This window comes from Phaseolus vulgaris, chromosome 9, assembly GCF_000499845.2.
Source record: "Phaseolus vulgaris cultivar G19833 chromosome 9, P. vulgaris v2.0, whole genome shotgun sequence".
NCBI lineage: Eukaryota > Viridiplantae > Streptophyta > Magnoliopsida > Fabales > Fabaceae > Phaseolus > Phaseolus vulgaris.
Window position 1 is genome coordinate 30773356 of NC_023751.2, and position 18165 is coordinate 30791520.

Below are 18165 nucleotides of genomic sequence, written 5' to 3' on the forward strand. Positions count from 1 at the left end.
GTATTTGCATAAATTTTGTTTTGCAAGAACTGCTTCAGATTCAAACAAAACTCAACACAAGCAACTAGGGATTTGTCATGGAGGAGGAGATTGAATCTCTGAAGAAAAATCACAAATGGAAACTTGTTTATCTTCCCACAGATCAAAAGCTGATAGAATGTAAGTGGGTGTTTAAGAAGAATGAGGGAATACCAAGTTTGGAGAAATAGAGGTTCAAGACGAGATTGGTGGCAAAAGGTTTTATAAAAATGGAAAGAGCAGACTATAATAAGATATTCTCACTTATGACAAAAAAATGTTAAATAATTATTTTGATGTCAATAGTTAATAAGTACAATTTAGTGTTAGAATAGTTGGACGAAATACCCCTTTTGTACATGTAATCTTTGAGGAGACCATTTACATGCAACAATCTGTGAGTTTTCTAGAATATTAGGGAAAAATGTCTAGCTTAAAATCTTTGTATGGCTTGAAACAAAGTCCAAGACAATAAATATTTGATTATTTCTCGAGGAAAAGGAGATTCTAGAGGAACAATTACGATAATTTTATTTACATTTTTATAGGAGAATGTGTGTTATTCTTGCTCTTATATATAAACAATATCTTTATAATTAGTCAATATAAAAATGAAATAAAGAAGCTTAAAGAAAAATTAGGTTTGGAGTTTGAAATGAATAATCTTGACATGTGAGGCTAATAATTAGATGGACATATGTGTTGATCTGGAGTGATCAATGGCTTTGAAGAATCCAAATCTGAGTGTTTGATGCAAGGCTGGAGTTGTTGTTGTGTTTAGGATAGGATATGGGCAGTTTAAATGTATAATCCAGTCTTTGTTGAATCTAAAGCTTATGTGTTTTAAAACCTTTTTTTAAAGTTTAAAGTGTTTTTCAAACTAAGTGAAAAATAACCTGTTGTTTTGTTGAAACAACCGATTGTTTTACTCTTAGGTGTTTTTGAAAATGTTGAAAATTGTTTTGGTTGGTTGACTTGCTGTCACACCAAAACAATCGATTGTTTCGTGGTTTCAATCGATTGTTTATTTGAAAATCCTAACAGAATTATGTTTTGTTAGTTAAGTGTGCTTTAAATGATTTTCAACTGAATATGTTCCTCTATTAAATGCTTTGACCAATCTTTGAAAGATATAAATAGTTTGTTTTGGTTTTATAACAAAAAAATAGATTTGAGTTTTTTTAGTTGTGAAAGATTGCTTTCAATTTTTGAACATTCACAAAAAGCTTTGGGTTTTCTCAAGAGAGATTACATCTGTATTGATTTCAGATTATTCTATAGACAAGTGTAATTCGTTCTGAATTTTCTGTAAATTTTGGTAATGTTGCCAAGGAGTGTTGTCTGCTCTTGAGGTGGTCAAGATCAACATTCTTGGTGTGTGTTGTGCCAAAGTGAGTGTGTTTCTTGAAGGGTTCAAGGTCACTACTTTGGTGGTTTGTGTGTAATCTGCGTTGTTTGCCTTGTGGATTGCCTAGTGGCTTCTGGGGACTGGATGTAGCTCTTGGTTTAAGAGTGAACTAGTATAAATTGTTTGTGTATCTCTTTCTTCCCTTAAACTCCTTTAAATTCAGTTGTTATTGTTTTACTGGTATAAACAATCGATTGTTTTTCTGGTTCCTTGCTTCTTTTGTGCTTAATTTCTTGGCTAACTGAATTTCTGATTGAGTTTCATACAAAGAATTTTGTTCTAGGAGAAAAAGTTTTCAAAAATCCCTTTTAAACAATTCACCCCCCCCCCCCCCTCTCGTTTAAGGTCATATATTCTAATAATATGGAAGGATCAGACACTTAGGGAATTGTGTTTATCACAATAGGGATTCTTACAAAAGGTGGTTAGAAGGTTTAGGATCTGCGAGTCTAAGCTTATGGATACACCTTTGTTCCTTGCTCAAAGCTCTTAGTTACCTAAGCTCTTAATTCTAAAGAAGGTAGGAGGGAGATGAAGACCATTACATATGTTGATGGAATGGGGAGTATAACGTATAGGATAGTGCATAGTAGGCCAAATCTGGCACAAGTTGTGAGTGTGGTTAGCATGTTCATGATAGATCTTGCACGTGCTCATTAAAAGGCTTTAAAATAAATGTTGAGGTATATGAAAGGAATTGTATCGTCTAGTTTGATATATAGACAATCCACCCATAACAAAGATGTTATAAAAGAATTTGTAGACACAAACTATGGAGGGAATGTTGATAGTAAAAAGTCATTTTTTGGGCACTTTTACATTGTTTGGAATTATAGTTTGTTGGAAAGCAAGTTTGCAATTAGTGTTGGCTTTATCAACTACCCATGTTGAGTATATTGCAATCACAGAAGGGGTAAAGAAGGCATTATGGTTAAAGGGGATGATAGCAAAGTTGGGTATTGTGTATGAGTGTGACTATACATTGTGATAGTCAAATTGTCATCCATCTTGTTAATCATCATACTTACCATGAAAAGACCAAACACATAAATGTTAGACTACACTTCGTGAGAGACATTGTTGAGTCTGAAGATGTTAGAATTGAGAAGATGGCCTCAGAGGAGAATCTCGTAGATGTGTTTATCAAGTCTTTGCCAAGATCGAGATTCAAACATTGTTTGAAGCAGATCAATTTTTGATTTGAAGAGAAAGGAAGGTGATGCAAAAGCAACTTCATAATTTGGAATCAAGGTAGAAAATTATGATGATTAACTCTCAAATCATGATGATTATAGATCCAATTTGTTTTTATACAAGACAGTGCAAGGTTATCAAACTCGCGGGTTCACCCTTGAACCCTTTCGAGTTTACGAGTCTAGATGTGTCTGGCGAGTCAACTCGTGAATAAACTCGTTTTTTGACACACTCGGTGTAGACTCGGACTAACTCGATGAACTCAGTGTAAAATCGTGAGTTTCAGACCGATTCAACGAGTTCCAAAAAACAACCCAAAATGATGCGTTGTCGTCGCGTCGCGCCTTGTTGTGCCTCGACGTCGTGGCTTCATTTTAGGGTGGGCAGTGGCGACTGCTGCTACTGTGTGCGTTTCGTGGAGAATTAGTTTTAGGGTTGGGGATTTTTGACAAATTAGATTTTGGGTTGTGAATTTTTAAATTGGATTGGGTTTTTTTAAATTAAGTTTGGGCTTTTTGACAAATTTAGAATTGTTAGCAGATTGGGTTTAGGGTTGAGGTTTTTTAAATTGAGTTGGGTTGGAACTTTTTAACTAATTAAGTTTAGTTATTTAATTATTTTATGACTTTAACCATTAATATTTTCTCAATATATAAATTTATTTATTTTAATATTTTGGAATTGGTATCATAAAAAAAATTATTAGAAATTTTTGGAAAAAATAGACTCGAGTCTACGAGTCAAGTTTACAGACCTCCCACGAGTCTGAGTAGACTCTAGAGTCTAATAACCTTGGACACGAGCTTGAGCTTTATAAGATGTTGAAAGAATAAATTTTACTATTGAGGATGATGTTGAAACATTTTCAGGGTTGAGGTTAGGTGAAGATGACAAATGAAAAAACAATTGCCTATTTTGACAATGGAATAACCCTCCTGGAGAGATGTATTATAATATTGGCTGTTGCTAAATTGCTTACTTTGAATATATATGATGGGCAACAATATGTTTGCTACTATTGACACCTGCTTAAGTCTTCATTCGGGCCACTATAATCAAATATCACCCATCCTTTTCGATTATATATATAGACTTTCAATGACACATCCTAGTGCTAGTACCATCTTTCACTGGGAGAATGTCATCGCTAGTAACATGTTGCGTCGACAAGCTTTGCTCAGCTAAGTTGATTATCAATCTTACTATTCATAATTTGAATCTGGATTCATCTACCATTGAAAACGAGAAACATTTCAAGCCAATATCATCTTTTCACACGAAGAGATGTAAAAGATTATGTCAAGAAAAAATTTTCACAAGCAAGCTAAACTCTACACAGCAAAGACAAGTGATGTTGGCACTTAAGTGACAAGCTAGGGTGGTAGCCTGGCTTTCTGACCGGGGAGAACTTGGTTCAACTCCCCCTCCAATCGAATGCCAGTTTCTATGATAAATCAAGAGACCAATGTCATTTTGCATTATAAATAACCAGAATGTAATAAAGCATCACAAATTCTCCGCGATTAAAGACAGGTGAGATTAACAGCGTCTCGGTAAGAAAAGCTTCTTCTGTTTCCTGGTTCTGTTCGGGGAAGATATTTGATGAAGTCACTAATAAAAAGAAAAACTTAGTCCACTAGATGCTTTGGAACATTAAAAAGAAAACAATTAAGCACCAGCACAAATTTACAGTTTTCTTTTAGTATTTTTACATGCATTCCTTCTAGTTTTTGCTTATAAAAAGCTACAAGAGAGTGAACTAATTCCAACTTCGCGATATTCATCATAACACTTCAAAATGCTATTATATAGCACGGAGTTGAATCTATAAAATCAAAAGAAAATCACAAGAATAACAAGGAGAAAATACAATACATACATATTGGGGGCGACCAAAAATTCTTCAGGAACTGGAATCGACCAACCATTCTCGCATCTCGCACCTATCCAGTGCGCCTTTAATATTGAGGACTACTCCAGGGAAGTACCGATGTTTCCAGTTGAGATGCCATACCCTCCTGTTGAAATGCCACACCCATTGACATCGAATGTTGGAGAAACATTGGCATAGTTCACTTTCATACCTTCACGTACTTGTCAACATAACCCTGCCGAAAATGTAGGGAATAGAACATCACTAAAAGCAATTTGAATATTACCGCTTATGCATATTATAATCAAATCAACTTTCCTAGTTTGACCAGTAATTAACTGTTTTTTATTAAGCAAATTATATATAATGCTTCCCATCTCCAATTCCTTTTTTTAAAATAATATACAGGTAGTTCTTCTTGCATATAAAAATCATTGGAAGTTAGAACACAGATGTTCAGTAGATCACTAAAAATCTGTCTTATAGACACCAGGAAACAAACTATCTCGTATTGTGGATCTATGTATCCAGGTACACATTTCAGTACAGAAGCAACTTTCCAGTTAAAATCACTGAAGAAAACATCTAAAATGCAGTTAAAATAGCTGTGCTGACCCTTTCAAACGTGTTACAAAGAATTTTTCTTTCCATTGAAATACACTAATTTTCAAGACAAACAGGGAAGTCTGTGCATCAAGCGTCTTGTCATTTTATCAGTGCAGATATTTGTTTGTAAAATGCAGACCTTTGTTAATTCTCAGCACAGATTCAGGTAGGGATGCAAAAACACAAAACCATACCCATTGCAGCTATCTACTTGGCTTTAATAAGGAAAAAATACAAATAATAAGTGATGGAGAAAATCAATTAATTACCATCACAAGTTTAGTCAACTTTTGCTGTGATGAATCAATATATTGACTTATCTTCACTTGGGACTTAGGTACACGGTGGCCTTTCATGGCTCCTGACACTTTATCCACGGTCTTCTTCACAATGGTTTTGAAAGCAACCTTACTCATATTACCTTGCCGCCATGATGGTTTTAAAACTTCCTTTACAAAATTCGCAATGGAAACTTTGAACAATTTCATCGATCTGGAATCCTTACTCTTTTTTCTTTTCCCCGGAGACTTGACCCGATTAATCTCAACCTCCTCTGTAGACATTCTTGCAACATCCACATCATCACTTAGGCTCTCATTTTCAATATCACCAACTTCTGCATCTGCTGTCTCACCATATTCATCATTATTTTGAGAAGTGGTAGAGGCAACAGCCCCAACCTCCTCCTGCTTGTTTTTCTCATCCACATCCAAAGACATGTAAGAACTTTTGGGCCTTAGGCTGACATTGGATTCACCTGTAACTTCCTGCTGCTGATCAAAATCAGTTTTTCTCAGAGAGGATGATGGTTCAATGCTGTCAAAAAGTGGATCATATTGGTCACCACCAGATCTAGGTAAAATCTGACCAAGAGATCTACCTGATTTTGATGCAGATGCCGAATGTCTTGATCCAACCCCACCATCACTCTCCCCATTTACAGTACTATGGTTCAACCTAGAAGAAGCATAATTGTTACCATGGATTATTTCATTTTCCTGTCTAAAAATACTTGAACTGAATTTGGAACTTAGTGGTTTCTCAAAGGTTGATGCATAAGGATTATAGTGAGCAGATATTCTTGATCCACCAAACGGTGGAAGAGAAGTTGAATGATTGCTATCCAGAAAATCAGGTGGATATCTGGAAACAGTAGCAGTCTCCCCAGGCACACCCAAATTAGCCTCAGGCACAGAACACTGAAAATTATACATTGATTGTTGCTTCTGTGATAATGAATCAATGTGCGAGGATGTCATAAAATGTCCTTCGGGGTGTAACTTGCCACCCAAAGAAGGTTGTTGTCTGTTCACATCCGATTTCCAGGAAAATTGATTTTGTTGAGGCTGCAAGCTGCCAAATGATGTGGTACTGGAAAATTTTGAATCCTGCATTGGAAGTTGATTATGAAATTCATCTCTATTGAGACTAGATCCTGAAAGCAGTTGACTAGCTGGGTTCCCATGAGGAAGTTGCTTTGGAGAGAAAGGTTCAGCAAGCATGAAAGTTCGTGAATGATCCTGCATTGGAGGGTATGCTAGATCCTGAAATTCAGAATTCTGAGAACTAGTTGGTAAAGGTTTCATGGAAGTCTGGGAAACAATTTCAGTTCTTGACTGCAATTGATTCTGAATGAATTCAGAAGAAATATATGATTTTACAACTCCTGAGTTTACACTGGGATCATACACCACTCTTGGTGGCGGTGGAGGTGGCGGTGGCAGTGGTGGCGGTGGCAGTGGCAAGGATGTCCAAGAGCTATTAGGTGGTACATTGAAGTGAGCATTCTGCATGTGTAAAGGAGGTGGGTAAGGTTCAAACTTTTCTCTGGTAGTGGATTGGAAAGGAAAGAATGCACTTTGTTGCATCACATCATACTGCCTTGAAATTTGTGGCATATGCACAGGATTTTCACCTGGGGAATGTGAAACAACAGATGCAGTCAACTGGTAATTATGATGGGGAAATTCCACTGAAGAACCAAATTGTGGAGGTAACTCTTTTGAAGCCTGAGGGTGCAATGAAGCCTGCTCTGATATGACACTGCCAGGAACTTCATTAACAATAGTAGAAACAGTTGATCTTTTATCATGTGATGTATCAGTCACAGAGGATGCATTTACATGCTGAGATGGGTAACCAGAATGTTCCTGAATTCCAACAGAAGAAACACTGAGTGGCATTTTCTGAAGAAATAGACCATCTCTTGAGGGAATATCTTTATATGTACCAGATGATTTAGAAGTATTATCACAGCCTAAAGCATCAGGGTGAAAGCCTTCAACCATGTGTTGCTGTTGAGAATCACCTGCTTCCGAACCATCATTCTCATGGATTGAATTCTTACTATCCTCCCTGACTACAATGGTTTCCTGCATTTCAGGAGAAACCTCTCTGATAGATTTAGATTTACCAGGATTGCTATTAACTGATTGACCATCAAGATGAATGATAGTTGATGCAACAACATTCTTCCCCGAATCTTCTTTTTTCTGCACTACTTCCTGGTGAGTCACATTCAAGCTAAGATCCACATCCTGACTTCTAACTCCATCAAGCTCATTATCAAACACTTTAGAAGAAATATTCGTCATGTCTCCATTAGTCTTGGATTCTTTTTCATAATAACTGACTTCCAAATCATGTTTATTCTTATAGTGCCTTGAAGTAGCATTCATATCAGATTCATGGTGAGTGTACCTGCAAGATGCTCCTCGATAGCACTTACCTCGAAGAAAGTCCAAGCACTGATCCTTGTCCCTTTTAATATTCTCACCACGAAAGTCACCTGGACGTCTTGAGATTGGAGACCTACTGCTTCTTCGATGCCGGGGTGACCAGCTGAAACCAACAAAATTTGAAAAATTATATGTAATGGTATTCTATACAGATATAGAAAGCTCTAAAGAAGAATTAGGATTTTATCACCATCAAGTGACTCTCATGGAATCAAACGAGAATTCAGGTTAGACATTCTCATACTACAATCACATGCTATAATATTGTATCTACATGTATATATATTCTATAATTGTCCATCAATTGTATCAAAGCTATTGTTAAAGATATCAAGAACCAAGATTTGAAATGTAAAGAAAGACAATTGATCCTATTAGCAGGAGAGATTTTATGTTTAATCCATACAACAGATGACCTAGGAAAGGAGACTTGCACATTGTAATACAAATTGTTCAGGGATAAGATTCACATTAACAGCGAGAATTAGGGACATTCTACAATGCACAGCAGCAGTATGTACCTGCGAGACCTGTTTCTTTTATCTCTTCTCCTCCGAGGACTCCTCCTATTCCTCCTACTCCTCCTGTCTGGAGGAGACCGGCTGCGACTCCAGCTTCTATCTCTTTTATTTAGCCTCCTTGTCCGGTGAAGGCATGAATCATCAGAATCACTATCTGAAAGACCTTCTCTTAGTTGTCTTCCGAATTCGTCTACTTTCATAACATTTGGTTCAAATTTTGAGGTTTTCCCCTCATCTTCCTTTTCAACATTACCACTTTTAATATCACTGTCAATGGCAGTATCCTCTAATCTATCTTTGCCCTTGAAAGCTTCTATCGAAGAAGCAAAATTAACAGACATCTGGTTTTCAAGGTTGTGCTCAATACATCCATCATTACTCCAACGTGAGACAAATTTTTTTCGGTTCCGAGTTTTCTTAGACTCTGGTAATAAATGTGGAGATATTTCTGAATCATCCCGTGAAGTTATGGAGACTGACCCAAACCCCTTTTGAGTACTGGTGGAACTCTTAGATCCAATACCAACTTCCATATGACTCCCAGAATCTTTATGGACAACTGAAACACCAGTATCAGCACCTCCTGAGAATGTGAAAACATTAGCTTTTGCAGCATTGCTTTCATCCTCATTAGCTGAAGTGTCATCAGAAGCATAATCTTGAAGAAGTCTTATTGGGCTGCCACTCGCTAGGAGTGGCCCATAATCCCTATTAGTAGTAGTGGTTTCATTGTGATCCGAAGTAACATTACATACCAAATCATCAACACAAGCTGCAGCTTTCTCCAAAGCTGTGCTCAAGGATAACTTGGCCACTTCAGTGGAGTTATTCTCAGGACTACAAACCTTGGTAACTGGTCTTACAGATTTCATGTGCTCCAGATCAGATAAAATCTCTGGTCCTGTATTTATTAAAGAGCCTTATTAACACAAACAATATTTTTCTAATAAAGCAGTATATTAGAGTTAGCCCCAGAATGAATTTGACATCAAATAACAGTCAACTCTATTAATATTCTACCACTTTGAATTCTGATCGACTACATAAAATATGAGATAAAAGTAATTATCTTTTAATTCAGTGAAAAAGGAGCAAATAATCCACATGCAGTTATCATGAACAATGACTTCCTACAGCTATCCTCTTTTCAATTATATAAAAAAAGTCAATCCTCAAACTGTCAAGTCAGATTCAGTGTGTAAAGTGAGAAAACTATCAAAACACTAAATTAAGCACCGGCATTATTGATTCAATGTAATAGAAACTGCCTGTGTCCCTAAACTTTTGACATATATCAATCACCGGCATTACTAACTTTATTGAGTAAAGAAAAACATATTAAGTAATACTTAGTTGACAAGTATCAAAAAGTAATTAAACATAGAGAAAAGAGATTTTTCTGAAATGAAACCTTCATTCTGTTTGCTGACTCCCATGGACCCAAAGTATGATGGACAGCAGGATGAGATGTCCCTGGCAGGGTCATTCTCTGATAGTGTCTGCAGCTTCCCTATATTCTGATTCACACTAAACGCTTCATCATCCCGATTATGTTGGTGAGTATGGACTTCAGTTGCATAGTTTGAACCTTGGTCCTTGTCAGAAAGTGTGATATCATCTTAACCCATCCATGGAGAAATAAAACAAAGCAGATCAGGCTCAACATCTAAAATGAATTTTTATTTGCGTAATGGGGTGAAGCATTTATCAAATAAAAATTACAAAGTAATCCAAATAAGTATTAGGAGACTAGGTTTGGTCCCTCCTGCTCTCTCCTAGCCAAGTAACTAGCCATTATCCAAAACAATAAATAACCAGTCAGTTAAAAACAAAATTAATAACCACTACCTTGCCCCAGCCCAACACACACACACACACACACTTATCTGTCGTAACAAAAAAATCATCATGATAACAAAAAAATTGAGTTGCCATGTATCCATGATTTGTTATCCAAAAACTGGTATTTTATAACACTAAAAACTACAGCTTTCCCTAAACAGCTGTCTACTCCGCACTTCACTTTCTAAAATGCACCGTGCACTCTAGAATATCCAACAAATTTTCTTTAACTCTAGCTAAAAGAGAAACATTGAGCTGAAACCATAACAACATGAGTGTTTTATTTATTTTGAGAAAAATGAATCAATACAATAATGAATAAAGGAGATTTGATATCATCTAAAAATAAAGATATGATACGGGAATAAATAATATTATTCCTAATAATACATATATGATCTAGATATCCTCAATTATATAGGATCAACTCCTTAATTCTACAATTATAACGTTTTCCCTCATGTTGGACCATATAAGTCGTATGTGACCATCTTGTTGCAAATATAATCGATCTTCGATCCATATTAGAGATCACACATCGATTAGAGAGATGGTCAAATAATAATAAATATTTATAAGTGAATGCAAATATCACCTTACAAGTCATTTTTGCGATAATGAGTTAGACTTAAAGTCCATTTCATAAAGTGGCATCAAAGCCTAACCTAATAAAGTTTTTGTTGGATTTATCATGTCACCCACTATCGGCCCCTACTCTAACACACCCACTCACACTGAGGATTGGACATCTCGAGCGTGGGATAGATATTTGTGGGTGGTCCAAAAAGTGGCTCGATAAAGGGTGTCACGATAGGCCCTACAAACCTCACAAGGAAAGACCTTAATACCATCTTATAAAGCAAACTTTAAACATAATTCAACCCTATAAAACTGACTTATAACATGTTGCATCCACTTATATATTATAATTTGGTCATATCTCTAGTCGATGTGGAATCTCTAAAAGTGAGGTTGAGTTAGGCTTAAACTTTCTAAAAGTCCTCCTAAAGACTTGACAAATATGTCAACCAATTATTCCCTAAAGTTGACAAATAGTGATGATGTCTCCACACACCAGTTTTTCTCTTATGTTTGGTCTTCTCCTAAAGACAGGATTAGAGGCAATGTGTGATGCTACCTAATTGTCATATACAAGGTGCATTTGAGAACTTTCTTCAAATGTAAGCCCTTGGAGGAGTTATTTTAGCCATACAAGTGACTAATGTCATTGTCTTGTACATTGTTTCTACACTTGATCTTGCCACAACATTTTGTTTCTTACTTTTCCCCAAGATTAAATTACCTCCAATAAGAACACAATACCTTGAAGAAGAGCATCTATCGTCAGTCAACGTCAGACTACCAAATAATTTGAGTATTTTCCTTATCTTCATAAATTAAGCAATTTCCAATAGCCTTCTTGATATACTCTAGGATCCAAACAACCACATCCTATTGGTCTTCTTGACAAGGAGAGTTTAAAATTTAATTTACCATACTCGTTGCAAAGGTAATGTCAAAACGAGTAATAATGAGGTAATTTAGCTTACCAATTATCCTTTGGTATCTCCCAGAATAAATTTGGTTCTCCTTGGCCAAGTACACGTTTGACATTTGGATCTATTAGCATGTCCACAAGCTTAGCATTTGTCATCCTTGTTTCTTTCAGAATATCGAGAGCAAATTTCTATGAAATATGACCAAACCATCCTTGGATTGTGCCACTTTTGTACCAAGAAAATACTTAGGTGCCCATAATCTTTTGTCTAGAACTTTTAAGCAAGATATTGTTTTAGTTGTGCAATACCCTCATTATCATTGCCTATAATAACAACGTTGTCCACATATATAATGAGATAAACACATCCTTAGGGACAATAATGATAAAATAGAAAATTATCAACATCACTTCATATCATTCCAAGCTGCTAAATGACAATTTGTACCAAGAAAATACTTAGGTGTCCATTATCTTTTGTCTAGAACTTTTGAGCAAGATATTGTTTTAGTTGTGCAATACCCTCATTATCATATATAATGAGATAAATACATCCTTAGGGAGAACAACGATAGAATAGAAAATTATCAACATCGCTTCATATCATTCCAAGCTGCTAAATGACAACCTAGAAATGCTCAAACCATGCCCAGGGTGATTGCTTGAGGCCATTATAGGACCTGCATAGACGACATACCATATTAGACGACTCCCCCTAAGCAATAACTCAAGGAGGTTGCTCCATGTAGACATTGTCAGCAAGATCACTATGCAAAAATGCATTCTTTACGTCAACTTAAAATAGAGTCAAATTTAAATAACTGCAATGGAAAATAGAAGTCGAATACATGTCATTCTGGCAACACGAGAGAAAGTATCAGTATAAGATTGGTCATAGATTTGTGTGTATCCTTTGGCAACCAGTCCGGCTTTATAGCAATCAATGTCACCATCAACTCTTATTTTAAGCGTTGGTCATAGATTTGTGTGTATCCTTTGGCAACCAGTCCGGCTTTATAGCAATCAATGTCACCATCAACTCTTGTTTTAAGCGTACATAAACATCGACACCCAACAATTGATTTGCTAGTTCGAAGAAGAACCAACTCCTAAATACCACACCCATCTCATCGATCATCACTTGTCACCACTCTGGGTGAGATAAAACTTTACCTTGAGACTTAAGAATAGGAATAGAAGATAGTGAAAACAAGCAAGTATAATGTATGTTGGAAAGTTGATGATAACTAAGGTTAGTATAGTGGGGAAAAAGGTTGCAGGTAACGTGTACCTTTTCGAATAGCAATAGGCCAATCATTTTCAAAGAAAATTGGATCTAGTACTGGAGATCGTGTTGAGGAAGGATTAAGCATGGACTCCACCATATCTTTATCCATCGAAGACGAATCTTGTACTGGAATTTCAATAGGTTGTGAACAACGATGATATTCCTAGAGAGGTGTTGGAGAAGCATCCTAAGTTTTAATAAAGTCATTGATTGTGATGAAGGAAGAATGACAATGGTGGGAAAGTGACCACAAATGTCGTTATTGGAATGAATAATTGTATAATATGGAACAGACTCAAAGAAAGAAATGTTAGAAGACACAAAATACCTATGAAGATTAGGAGAGAAATATCAATACCCTTTTTGACTGCGATGATATCCCACGAAGACACATTTGAATGACAAAGGAAAAGTTTATCTCGACCAAGTGTGAGGTTATGTACAAAATATATGGTACCAAAAACACGTGGAGAAAGGTTGTATAGAGTAGTGACGGAGAAAAAAGGACAGAATGTGATACCCAATCATTAAGGACAAATGATGATATTCTATTAATGAGATAACATGTTATAAGGACAACATCCCCCAAAAATGGTTAGGAAGATGACCGAGAAGAAGTGTCCTAGTAGTTTCAATAAGATACTTGTTTTTACGTTTGGCTAATAAGTTCGGCTAATAAATAAAATCGCTCCTAATAATGCATATACAATCTAGATATTTTTCTATTATATAGGATCAGTTATTTCTATAATTATAAGGAATTCAATACAAACTATAGGGGCTTTCATGTTAAGAATACGTAACAGCATACTCAAACCAATGCTGGACTAGAATGAGAGATGTCATAATTTAATACCTCAAATATAAAGTGTTAAATATCAGTTTTCAATTTGAGGATCATAAGAAAACTAACCTTCCATTTCCATGTCAGAATCAGCACCCGCAGTTGCAACATGCAGGTTATACTGCTCACCTGAAGAATATACTCTCTCTGGTTGCCTTTTCTTTTCATGCCATCCAGTATCTAAATTATATTTCTTCTTCATCCACAGGAAATAAGTGTAAGAAATTCCAGCCTCCGTTCCTGGGTCTCCGCCAAACAAAAATTCATATTCAGGATTTTGAAATTCATCTTGACGAATCCTATCTTCAATATCAGCACCCTTCTCAGAAATAAGCTGACACAAAGCTTCTATCTTCAATATTGTATTTTCTTCCGTTGGCTTAGGTGGGGGAAGATCCTCATCTTTTTCAGCACCAGCAACCTCTCTACAACTTGGACCATCCCAATTAGAATCAGAACCATGTACAGGTACAATACCAGACGGAAGAGAAGCTACAACTCCGTCAACCGAATCCATAGTCTTTGATTCTAACCCAGAAACCTTCACAGGGTGAAGGTCATCAGTGCGTGCAGCATTTGATGAGGAGGAAGACGTTACCAGAGCATTAAGAGGAGGAGGCGGTGGAGCCGGAAGAGCAGGTGGTGGAGACGACGGCAAAGGTGGGGGAATAACAGGAGGCACTTGGTAATTCCCAATAGTTGAATGGAAATAACCTGGTGAAGGGGGTGGTGGTGGAGGAGCATTATGCAGATTCTGAACATCACCGGGCTGCAGAGGTGGACGATGGAAAGGGGTGTTATACAAAATTTGACCTTGAGAAGCCGAGGGAGGATGGGGTGGAGGTGGTGGTGGCAATACTCTAGCCGATGGCCCTGGAGCCCATGATGCTTGTGGCGCCATGGTGTTCCCATGGTGTAATTGAGAAGGGATAGCATAAGATTGTCCTGCATTTGGCCTAACATTAAGTGAACCTTGAACCGGAAGGTTAATGGGAACTAAGGAAGACGAATTAGGAAGCAGTGGTGGAGGAGGAGGAGGAGGTCCATTTAAATAAATATGATGAGGTGGTGGTGGTGGGGGTGGACCGCCAATGTTAGGCGGAGGTGGAGGAGGAGGAGGACCACCAACGTTAGGTGGTGGGAACCGATGGAAATGTGGCGGAGCCTGCTGATACTGCTGTGGTGGTGGTGGTGGAGGCGGCAGCACCGGAGGGGCAGGACTCTGCCCGAAATGAGAACCACGATTCACTTGACTATACATATTTCCAATGCAAACTTCCTATTCAACATAAACTAGCAATAAAGTAACTCCAAAATCATAATCTTCACTGCTTCCAATATCTGATACCCTGAACAACAACAACAATAAAGTGAATAAAACAAGTAAGGAGAAAAGCAAGCAAAACAACCAGAAGCAACAAAGTATTATTAACTAACTCAGCAAGTGGGATATTAATGGTTCGAATTAAGAAAGAAAATGCTTTCAAGAAAAGGTGATATAGTATTTGGTAACATTTTCCCATAAAAACAAGAAACCAATTCCCCTTACTCTTCATATTTGAATAATCGAAAATTGCCGCGAGCAGAACGCGCCGTTTCCGTTTGTGGATTTCTGAGAAGCCACAGCTTCAGAGAAGAGGAATCATAGCTTGTGGGTAATGGGAATCGGTGGGGTAGGGTTTTGTTGGGAGCGAGTGAGGAGTGTGAGAGATAAACCCTAGGTCGGAAGCTATGAGAGCAGAGGGGTTGGGGAGAAGTACATTGGTGGATTCGCGTAATTGTTATTGCGCGTGATTAGTGAGAAGAAGAAAGAAGAAGAATTTGGGGGAGTGAAAACAACAGATTAATGTCGCAAAAACACAATTGCCCCAAACGCATCCCAGAACCGTTACACTGAGAAACTCGCATTTTTTTTGTCTATTTTGTTTTATTAGAGAAAAATAAATAGGAGACTCTCCTCTGCATTAATATTAATATTGTTATAGAATAAATTAAAATAAGAAAAATAATTATCAAAATATTTTTTTAATCTTTAAATTTAGATTAAGGTATCTTGGATAAGTTTATCCCAAAATATTTAAAAGTAAAATAACTTTTTGTAAATTAAAATTAACTTATGTATAATTTAAAAATATTTTTAAAAAAATTATATTAAAGAATTTTTATAAATTAATTTTAAATTATAAAGATGTTTTGATATAAGTTGGTTCAAACAAATCTAAATAGATATATTTATGGGTAAATAAAGTTTAAGAGGCTGTAATTATTTAAACAATAAAATCGTCAAAAATATCATAAAAGATTAATTTTGAAAGTAATGTTAAAAATTAAAATTTTAAATCTAAATTTATTTTTAATCGGCAATAAATGTTTACATTTTTTTTATTTTATCTTCCACTCAAATAAATATAAATAAATAAATTTTTTATTGTTTTAATTTATTTAAATAATAAATGTTTTATTCTATTTTATTTATACTCCACTTATTTTGTTGGAAAATTTAATTAAGAGATGAAATTTCACTTGTTTATTATCAAAAAGGGTGTTTTTAATTAAGTAAATAGGTAACTTATTCAAGTTGTTTTAGTTTGAAATTTTATTAAAGTCGTGTAAACTTAAGACGACTTAGCTAAAATGAAGTGAAGTTGTGTGATCTAGGAACAATTTCAATGTTTATGGTGAAGTTGTATGGAACAATATGACTTTTCTTAGTGCGATAAATTTATTTTAGCAGATTAAGTGGAGTTATACTAAGTCATGATGATTTTTGTTATTGAAGGTTAATAATAAAGTCATGTGAAGCCTAAGTTTTTTCTACTCTAAATGTTATTTTAATTTGTTACATAAGTAAAAGATGAGTTTGGGTTCAACTTTAATCTATTAAGTTTAACTTTTTTTACTTTAAAAATTATCTTAATTCATTAGAGTATGATAGGTTTAGAGTATTTCTTAGAATATGAATTAATTAACTTGTAATTGGTTTACTATTATGGACTTATCATTGATCTATAGTCATATTTAGTATGTAGTATGTTGTAGAATTTTTTTGAGTTACATCTAATTATGTAATTGATAAAATATAATAATAACATTATTGGAGATTTGAGTGGAGCAAAAAATATGTAACATAAAGATGGATAAATTTGAAATGACATCATTTAAGGAAAATAGCAAAACTTTAAGCCATAATTAACAAAACATATCTCAAGACTTATATATGAGAAGACTCTATTATCATAAAAAAATAATTAAAAAAACACAAACTGCCTCAATAAGAAATCAATTTGAGAATAAGAAAAGACTTGTAATTCAATAATCATCTCTCAAATGGATTTGTGATGTCATTGTCCATAACATGTCTTTTCTTCACTCTAAATGGATTGTCAATATTGGATCATCAATATTGGATCAGTAGAAGGAGTGACTTTCGGCTAGCCTAGTTGAAAAAGAGTTGGGTTCATGATAGATTTTACTTCAAATTTTGTTGTGATTTTCATTCTTTTATGTATGAAGGAATCCTTTTTGACATATGAGAAATAATCTTACTACTACATTACAACAATAAAAGGCTCACGAACATGAGAGGCAAAGTATTGATAAGGGAAGAACATATATATTTGTCTTTAAAAAAAAAGATGGAAGATTTGTTCACTTTGTTTTCAGAACTGATTGACGTGATATTTACTTATTTGTGGATATTATTGTTAAAAAGTGGGTTTAAGTTCCCACAAAATTAACTTTTATAGGAAGGTTTGTCTTTACTTATATATTGTAATTTAGTCTTATTTCTAGTCAACATGTATTTTCAACATACCCCTACGTGGGACTACATATTTATAGGTGGTCTAATAATGACGCGATAGCAGGTTACACAATAAGTTCAAAATGTCTTCCTAGGATAAACTATGATACCATGTCATTAAATTCTTTGTTGATAAAAAAAAACCATATCACTAAAGTGGGTTTAAGTCTACATCATTGCAAGATTGACTTGTAAAATGAAGTTTACTCGCATTTATATAATGCAATTTGACTTTATCTCTAATTGACATTGAATTTTCAACAATAGTTATATTATCATGCATTAATGTGTAAACTTCGTTATGCGGTAATATTAATTTTAGTCATAAAACTTTTATGCTTTTTAATTCTTTTCTTTAATATTTGTTTTTCTTTATTATATTTTTTTAGTATGATTTATCATTTTTCAATGATTGTATTAATACAAAAGTACAATACGTACATAAAAAAATATGTTGCTTAACAATAACACAACAATAAACAAAAACATAAGATTGAAGAAATTACTTTTATTAATACCAAATGGTCTATACA

General features: G+C 35.2%; 1 protein-coding gene across 2 annotated transcripts; it reads right to left on the bottom strand.

The window, feature by feature from the left end:
* Positions 1–3871: 3871 nt before the first annotated feature.
* LOC137820079 (uncharacterized) lies at positions 3872–15776 on the bottom strand. Of its 2 annotated transcripts, XR_011082538.1 has the most exons (7): positions 15380–15776; positions 13900–15179; positions 9770–9976; positions 8359–9259; positions 5369–7940; positions 4500–4728; positions 3872–4231 (listed from the first exon to the last, which is right to left on the bottom strand). XR_011082538.1 is itself a non-coding variant. In XM_068623866.1 (6 exons), the coding sequence occupies exons 2-6, from the start codon at positions 15089–15091 to the stop codon at positions 4699–4701; spliced, it is 4902 nt and encodes a 1633-aa protein (XP_068479967.1). In that variant the 5' UTR covers positions 15092–15179; positions 15380–15776; the 3' UTR covers positions 4289–4698. The 2 variants fall into 2 exon arrangements, 1 of the variants encoding a protein (XP_068479967.1); XM_068623866.1 differs by lacking the exon at positions 3872–4231 and having other exon boundaries at positions 4289–4728.
* Positions 15777–18165: the final 2389 nt, after the last annotated feature.